The 8848-nt window shown below is 41.4% G+C and overlaps 1 protein-coding gene across 1 annotated transcript; it reads left to right on the top strand.

Annotated features, from left to right (window-relative positions):
• Positions 1–2917: 2917 nt before the first annotated feature.
• On the top strand, positions 2918–8626 carry calm3a (calmodulin 3a (phosphorylase kinase, delta)). Its single transcript, XM_084020166.1, has 6 exons — positions 2918–3118; positions 5852–5882; positions 6324–6467; positions 6783–6889; positions 7146–7281; positions 7544–8626. The coding sequence occupies exons 1-6, from the start codon at positions 3116–3118 to the stop codon at positions 7570–7572; spliced, it is 450 nt and encodes a 149-aa protein (XP_083876292.1). The 5' UTR covers positions 2918–3115; the 3' UTR covers positions 7573–8626.
• The last annotated feature ends 222 nt before the right edge of the window (positions 8627–8848 follow it).

Here is an 8848-nt window from a genome sequence, read left to right on the forward strand (position 1 = left end):
CAGAGGCCGGGAGTCCGGCCAGGAGAGAGTTGCAGTAGTCAAAGCGGGAGATGACCAGTGCTTGGACCAGGAGTTGTGTTCTTGCCATGTGAAAACATCGTGTACGACTGCTTTGTCAAAAATAAATATGCAGAGGCTAAAGATGGTTTCTTCTTCAGTCAACTTATTACCCCGAGTTCAGCGCTGGTGAAGCTGCAAAGCTCAACATGACTCATGTAGAATGGAGGGGATTTTTTCAGCTGGTAGGATGTTGATCTCACTCATTTGCAAGTCGAAACGCGGAGCAACAAGTCTTTGGAAGGTTTATTAATTCCATGTCTCTCAAGAATATTTTCTCTCTTGACACGATGTGATGACAGACGGCAGGGCCGACAAGACAAGAGAACCATACAGTAGTAATCTGGACTCTGGATTTCTATTCGTGACTAAACGTGACTGTGGATGAATACATGTTACTATTTTTTGTTTTTTTTGTTGTTTTTTTAAGATTTTTGGAGGCACAGACGCCTTTTATTATTAGTGGACAGATAGGAAACACAGGAGAGAGAGAGGGGTGTGACATGCAGCAAAGCTGGGGTCGGCTGCGTATATGCGTACGTGTGTACATGGCATGCGCTCTAACCACTCGGCCACCTGCACGCCTATGTTACTGTTATTGATGATGAAAAAAGTTGTACTAAAAATACTGTAAATCCTTTTTAAAAAAACAAAGAGATCTTCCATTAAAAGTGTAGGTCAATCAATGAGATTTTTTTTGTGATTTGCCTATTTTTCAATAGTCGCATAATATGTTTTCTGGATTTCTTGGGAGGGGGGTTATGTTTTATTGAATGGGTTATTTAGGGTGTCTACAAAGAAACATTAAGTACCTGAAGCATAAACCTGGGTAACAATGTTGATTCTATTCATTTTCTGAAGATTTGAATTGCTTGGGTCAAATTGACCCCAAGGATAACAAATTTGAGGAAGATTTTAGGTTACATGGGGGTTAAAAGGATTCACATTCATTTACATCATTGTGTTAGTTTTTGTGTACAAGATTGAAGGATTAGAAATTACACAACCCTGGGGAGATCAACATTAGATTATTTTAGAATTATCAGAAAGAACTTACTCACAAAATGTTGCAATTTATTTTATTCATACAATATTTTTTTAAACTTTACTTTAAAAAAAGATGTGTTCTATATGTGATGCAATGTAATGGTTGTTTCCTGATTAGACGTTCAGAGATTGCAGTAAGTTTTAGTGCCGTTGTAAGAGTTTGAAACACATTTAGGTGATTATCGGGATGATATCGTGAATCGCAATTATTTTGGCCGAGATAACCGTGAGATGAAATTCTCGAAACTGAGCAGTGATGACTTGGTATGACCAAAAAAAGCGTTGCTTATCCTCTGATGATGTAATTGTTTCTGTAAAATGCTGTGTTGGTCTATCTGGAGTTACTCATCGCTGATGCAACCTTGTGTCAATGTCAGCACTCCAGTCGATCAACTTTGGCTGCTAGAGGCAATACTAGAGCAATGGCTCCCTCTGCTGGAGTACTTGCGCATATAAAGATCTAGTCCCGAGTGTGGGACTCATCCATTCATATATTGTTTCAGTCCAAAGACATGCAGGATAGGTTAATTGATGACTCTAAATTGCCGGAAGTGTGAGCATGATTGGTTGTTTGTCTGTATCTAGGTCAGCCCCAGCTGGGATCGGCTCCAACCCCCAAGACCCTTAACAGGATAAGCAGTGATCAATAATTGATGGATGGATGGATGGATGGATGGATGGATGGATGGATGGATGGATGGATGGATGGATGGATGGATGGATAATAATCATAATTGTAATACTAAAAATCTGTACACAAAATGTATATAATTTAAAGTGACACTGACGTAGTAATGCAAGGTCTTTTTAAGGCTGATGTTGCTGCCCTTAGATCCAGAGGCATAAATTCCACAGATTGAGTTCTAAAGAGGGCTTTACCAACATTCAATGCAGCCCAATCAATGATATTTTAAATGTAATAGTCAGGGACAGGCCCGTGGATACAATAATAGAACGGTTTCAAACAGATTTAATATGTGATGTGAGGTCTATTCTTTCTTCCAATTACTCCCTGGCATGAGCTGTGACTTTTAGATGTTTTGTGGAAACCTGTGCACAATGCACTGCAGTGTAGGTGATACTCTCTCAAAGGATGCACACGCTCCTCTGTATTTCTGGGAGAAAGAAAAGTCCTGGCCTTGGCAATAGTCTTTAAATGATAGAACTCCGTTTAATGATGTTGCTTATATGCAGCCGGAAAGTGAGCTCAAAGCCAATGACTTCATCTTAATGAGTGCATGGTTAGCATGGTTTTTCTCTTGCATTATTGGACTATCAACTGTTGGAAGTTAGATTCAGGAAGTATTTGGCCATCCATAAATTGATTGACCATGGCAATATATAACCTGGTGCTTGAGGATCTAAGAAAAATAAATTAAATGTAATTACAAAACCAAGGGCCCCTATGCAGTAACTCTTTTAAACATTATTAATCCATCCATCCATTTTCTACCGCTTATCCTGTATTTAGGGTCACGGGGGGGCTGGAGCCAATCCCAGCTGTCTAAACATTATTAATCTTCCATACAATTGTCCTTTCTTAGAATGGGTGCTGGTACCGGTGGTATCTTTGCGCGCTTCGTTTATATAGAGCAACAAGAACTGAGGGTTTTTTTCTGGCTTTGTTATAGTGTGTCAAAAGAACATTCGACAATGAAGGGTGAACGTGTCTTATATTAAAAAACTTTCATGTCGCAGTGCTTAGTATTTTAGTAACGCATCGAGTAGGAGGACCGTAGATATAAACGTTGCCGGCGGAGGGATACAGTACTCACGTTGAGGCATAGCGCGCGCGCACACACCGGTGTCGCTGGATTGAGGTTTCCGGGCCACTCTCTCGTCATATGGGATACAGATACACCGCGGATTTCCCGACAAACGTACGCCGCCATACAGTTTGATATTATTCAAGCACTTCGTCGGAGTAACTGTCCGCCTCGGTAAGGTCAAAGCTGAAACCTCACATCGGTCGTTTTGTCATCTTTACGGAGCTTGAAACGTCAACGGGACAATGGTGAGTAGCCACGTTAGCTAACGTTAGCTCGTTAAACGTTGGTGCACTGCTTTGCGTCGGTTTTTTTTTTTTCGTTATCGTAATCGTTATTGCATATTAAACCACATCCGTGCGTTAACCGTGCGGTAAGGCAATTTAGAAGTCCACCCGAGCAAACGATAGCTTTCTAGTGTTTTTTTTTCTATCTACAAGCTAGACAACGGCAGGAAACCATGCGGCGGTGGTGGTGCACCCAACGTTAACGGTTAGGATCATTTATCACAATGTTGCTCTGCAGAAGAAGACGGTCGTCTTTATTATCATCCATCATGTGCGCAGTCTAATGTGTTGCTAGGGGAAACTGGTGGCCAGTTTTGCTGTGATGTAATGTTAAGTCTTCTTCTTTAAAATACCGTGGTTTATTTAACCTTCATACTGTTTTTTTACGTTTACTGTGAGTCGAGAGTGGGCGTGGTGCTAAAAAGAGGCGCTGTATTAAAAATAGACCGTCCGGAGCAGTTAACGTGATCTTGAAACATCTCGTTAATCTTCCAAGACGGATATGAAAACGGTGCTAGCTAAACTGCCATTTTGACAACCCACAGAGCGAGTGGCTGCAACGCGGGTAGTAACATCAACGCTTTAAATGTAGGCTGACATGTGCAACAAGCGAGAAATAAAAACACAACAACGAAAAGAGCTTGTATTCGCCACCAATTGCATAAGAACACAGCTCACAGGTTTAGTTTGCTCGTCCCGTCGTTGCCCGTAGCAACAATGTTTTTTGTGACATCGCATGGAGTAACGTGAAGGTTACGGTGCAACATTTTGGGGCTGTGTGTTCTCGCAACGCCACCATGACAGCATCTCCTTCCGTTACGTGTTGAACCGCATTCTGCTCCTGCTGGATGATCCTCTTTGCAACCCCTCCTTCTGCGCCTCCCCCTCCCCCCTGCATTGAACCAAACCATGCTTGGTGCAGTAGGCTGGCAGGACCCGCACTGCACCCTCCAAAATTGAGAGGGTGGGGGTACATGTGTCCCTGTGTCTTAGTCTTTTAAAGGAATTAAATTACAACATCACATTCAGTCACATGATTGTCTGTATGATTAAAAACATTTTTAAATCTGCAGCATTGCAGTTTTCTGTACTCGACATTAGAATATGCCATATGATCTTCTTGTTTACCAATGAGTTCAAAAGCAGCAGTGTTGTTTTGCTGAGCACTTTTCACAAGCAGCCATACAAATCCTCTCGCACTCAACTGTGCCATGCTCCGTCTGATCCAGACACTGCTTGCTTCAGCACCACCACCAATGAATTGGTTGGCAGCGGACACAGTGAATACTCTGCAGTCTGTCTCGCTCCCCTTCTCTTTCTCCCCTCCTTCCCCAACCAACACGGTGACTCATTGGAATTGACTCAGAGCTTTAATCTCTTTGGGTTGGAAAAAGGCAGGAGATTGTTAGAAACTCATCTATGATTGTCTCTGTGGTGCAAGAGCACTTGAAGAATAGAAAAAAAAAATTTCTTCTTACATTAGCTCTGTAGCCATAACGGTACTGTTGGTTTTATTGCAACTATAGGTTGTGCTAAAATAAATCAGCCTTTAGTCTGAACTATATTGTTGTAGACTTGTAGCTTGTAATTCCTGTTGTGTCTGATCATGCCAGTGGTTTCCAAGTCATCTGAGAATAATTTCCTGACAATATGAAGGACATGCAAGACAAAGGCGCCACCGCCGTCAAGCAACAGTTGGCACATGTGTCGTCTGTGATGATAAACTGAGCCTCACCTCTGTTCAGTAAAAAAGATAGAAAGAGGTGGTTGGTTGCGGTGATATTCAGTGTGCTACATTGGCGACCCTGTTCGTGTCTCACTAATTATAGCAGGCGTGTGTATTTCGGGCTGTGGAGTATTTATACCCGTCCCTCATCACGCTTTCTCAGCCTGAAGTGGGTATGTTGACTGACTTAGACAGGCCCGGTAAGACCTCAAGAGGATGGCAGAATGACATATCAGATGGAGTTGAAAAATGAATTGGCTGCAAGAATGCAAAAGTAAAACCAGTTTTAAGAGCCACAGGTTTGCATACTGTTTAAGATTAAATAAAATACAAGTGGCCATATCTTTTATTGTATAAAATATCACCCTTTAATAGAATATAAGGTCCAGCAATTAACTTGCCCTTTATTAGCTGCCCTCTTAATAAGGACAGTGAGGATTGTTATTGTTTTGTATCTGTGTGGATAGTCTGTAGCTAGTTCACAGGGAATGACTGGGCCCAGCTGTGAGATTATGTCACAGTCTGTTTTGAATAAGTTTGTTTAGAGTGCATTTGCGTTGGCATAGATCTGTGAATGTTGATCAAACAGGGAAGTCTGCTCTGCTACAGGTGCTCCTCATTAGGCCTACCCAAAGCCTCCGTCTCTTCAATCATTGTACTGGAAAATCTAAAGTCACAGCCACCCAAAAACACATCTTTGAGTATCAAACACTCACCCACTGAAGGCACAAAAGGTGACTGTAAGAAGTCTGTTATTTCCTTCTTCACAAACAACAGCAGGCGTTATGGTGATGTAAGTTCAGTACTTGAGTACTGAACTATTTTGTCAACAATCCTTTTTTAACGTATAATTGCTTTTTTCTATAAATTGTGTTTTCTACAGTAATTAAAACGTGGAAAAATCATATTATATAATTGTCATGATGGAATATCAGTGTTTTATCGATGTATTATTCTTTTGTTAACAGGCCGATCAGCTGACTGAGGAGCAGATTGCTGGTGAGGGCATACCGTAACCCTGTCTGGTTTGTTATAGGTTCAGCACATTAAATCTCCACCCAACCAGAGAAACTAGGCTGTCTTAAGAGATAACCAGGGTACATAAGCATGTCAGTGAGGACATAAGCTGTTGGTAGACATGGCTAAAATGAAAATCAGCAAGACTCACAGGAGTCACGGGATGAAACCTGACTTGAAAAGCTCACATTTACACATTAAATTTAGAAATGTTACAATCAGTGCTTTTACTCAGGGTATGTTGTATTGTAGATCAGGGGATATCAGTCCAGTGCACAACAGGTTTTGTTCCCCCCTAGAATTGAAATAGTCATGAACACACCCTGTTAGTTCTCAGCATGTGTTTGCTACTCGGACGGCTTGTGTTCATATCAACGTGAATGCCCGTGACATACTTGTGGTGTTATTTCTGTAAATGCACAGAGTTCAAGGAGGCGTTCTCGCTGTTTGACAAGGATGGTGACGGCACAATCACTACCAAGGAGCTGGGGACTGTGATGCGCTCTCTGGGCCAGAACCCCACTGAGGCTGAGCTCCAGGACATGATCAATGAGGTGGATGCTGATGGTGAGACAACAAAATGACCTTACTTGTTGAAACTTATACTTGGTAAAATTTTAAGGGTAATCTTCATGTCAGATGTGTCTTTCTGACCATTATGACATTTATATATACAGATTGCTGAGATGAGTAGATGTGTTGGTTGGGTTCCTCTCTCGGTTGAATGCAATCTGTTCTTGTAGGCACAACTGTTTGGGTACTTCATAAAAATGTGAGCCGTTTCCTTGAAGCGTTGCATCTTCTTGGATTCATATGTTTTTTTTTTGAGTGACCAAAGTCTCACAGTAACTCTAACCTCACATTGTCTCTATGACTGTGCAGGCAATGGTACAATTGACTTTCCTGAGTTCCTGACCATGATGGCCCGGAAGATGAAAGACACAGACAGTGAGGAGGAGATCAGAGAAGCCTTCAGAGTCTTTGACAAGGTTTGTTAGGTCTGAATAGACCAAGAATTACTAGCACCACTCAACAACATTAGCCACTGTTTTTTCCACAGATTTGTATATCCATTGCATCCTTGTCTTGGCAAGATGAAAAGACAAAACATGTTAAACCCCCTTCATGTAATAATTTCCTGTATGTTTAAAGAGAGATATGTAACCGATCTTCAGAGGCTTTTAGTTGCTGTGTAAAATGGTAAATGGGTGGAATAACAGTCGGTCTTCTGTTGGCCATCGGCAGGATGGGAACGGCTACATCAGTGCAGCAGAGCTACGACACGTCATGACAAACTTAGGGGAGAAGCTCACCGACGAGGAGGTGGACGAAATGATCCGCGAGGCTGACATCGACGGCGATGGTCAGGTCAACTATGAGGGTGAGATGTTCTCTTTGGTGGCTTTCTGCCTGAAAAGGCGTTTATTGGTTTAGTGATTGAAATGAACATTAACCGCAACTCTGTCACTGCTTGTGTTATTCTTCTCTTTGCCACTTGTTTTCACTGTGCTACTAAGAAAGAAATGTAATAACCTTTACGATAGGCTCTCACATACTTGCAACAAATTCCTGTACCAGAAGCCTTAACCGCTTCTCCTTCTTTGCATCTGTCATTTAAGCCTTGTTTTCTGTCCTCTTCACAGAGTTCGTCCAGATGATGACCGCCAAGTGAAGGGAAGACTGAAAGTTCTCTCAACGTTGCTTGTCCTCTTAAGATCACTGTCTGTAAGAACCAAAAAAGGAACAATAATCAAACGATAAACTAACCCCCTTCCCCCCTAAAACCACTTATCTGTAAAATGTAACAATTTCTGCTTCAGTACATCCAAATACTTCTAAGGTATCTGTTTAGCAAACACCAACAGAATAATCCCTGAAGAAGTTAACGGACCAAGCTTTAAGAGGTCCAAGGCCCCGTACTTCAGACCAAGATTCTGCTGAGTCACCCAGTTCCTGATTAATTTAGAGGAAAGCGCAACAATGAAAAGGCAGAGGGATTGGAGCCCATGCCACAGTCTGTCTAGAGGAGTTGGCTATTTAATTACTTCCAATATTCAACAAAGAACTCTAAATACTGAATTGAGTCCTCTCCTTGCATGCACCCTTTCTGTGGCGGTCTCATGTCACAACGAGGTGGCTCTGATCCCATCAGAGGAAGTGGTCAGACTGTGTACACACTGGAGGTATATACATTACTATATAGCTATATATCTGTAAACATTTGTGTCACTATTGATTATTGCAAGAGCAAATAGTTGCGATGTAGGGTGTTCATTGGTGCTCGGTCGCAGTCCTTATACCTGGGAAGAGTTCGGATGATAATGAGAGACTGAGAAGTGCTAACGGGGTTTTCCTCCTGGGGTTGGTATGTTGTCTGGTTTTGAGTCGGGGGCTTCGCAGCGCACCTGCAGCACTGATTGGAGACACTAGTATGTTGTATTTGTTCAGGAGGATTATTGTGAAAACACTCGAGGACTGCAGTTAATACATTTGTTCTGCAATCAGATATCCTGATGATACAATATTGATGTAATGCTTTATAAATGTGTTCTCAAATATTAATGTATTGATGACAAACTTTGGTCACCAAATATATCTATATCTATATATATATATTAGTGTATCGTAAAGTTTGCATTGCCTATTGTGGTAGTAAATGACCTGTGACATGTTTTCTCCTTGGTTTTGAAATGTGCCATAATACTCTATAAAACGCCTCAACCTTCTTGCAAGACTCGTAGTTCATAAGAATATAATACATCTATTTAATATAAGAACATATAAACATACAGGAAGTTTAACATGTTTGCACTTTGGTATAAACCATGTGGTTACAAAAAACAAGTTTTGTTGTAAATGAAGAAAAAGAAACCAAATGTCACTGTTGCTGCTGCTGCTATAACAATTCAAATGTTACTAATTTCTCGTCCTTGTTGGTGTCTGATCTT

Source organism: Eutrigla gurnardus, assembly GCF_963514095.1.
Source record: "Eutrigla gurnardus genome assembly, chromosome: 10".
Taxonomy (NCBI): Eukaryota; Metazoa; Chordata; class Actinopteri; order Perciformes; family Triglidae; genus Eutrigla; species Eutrigla gurnardus.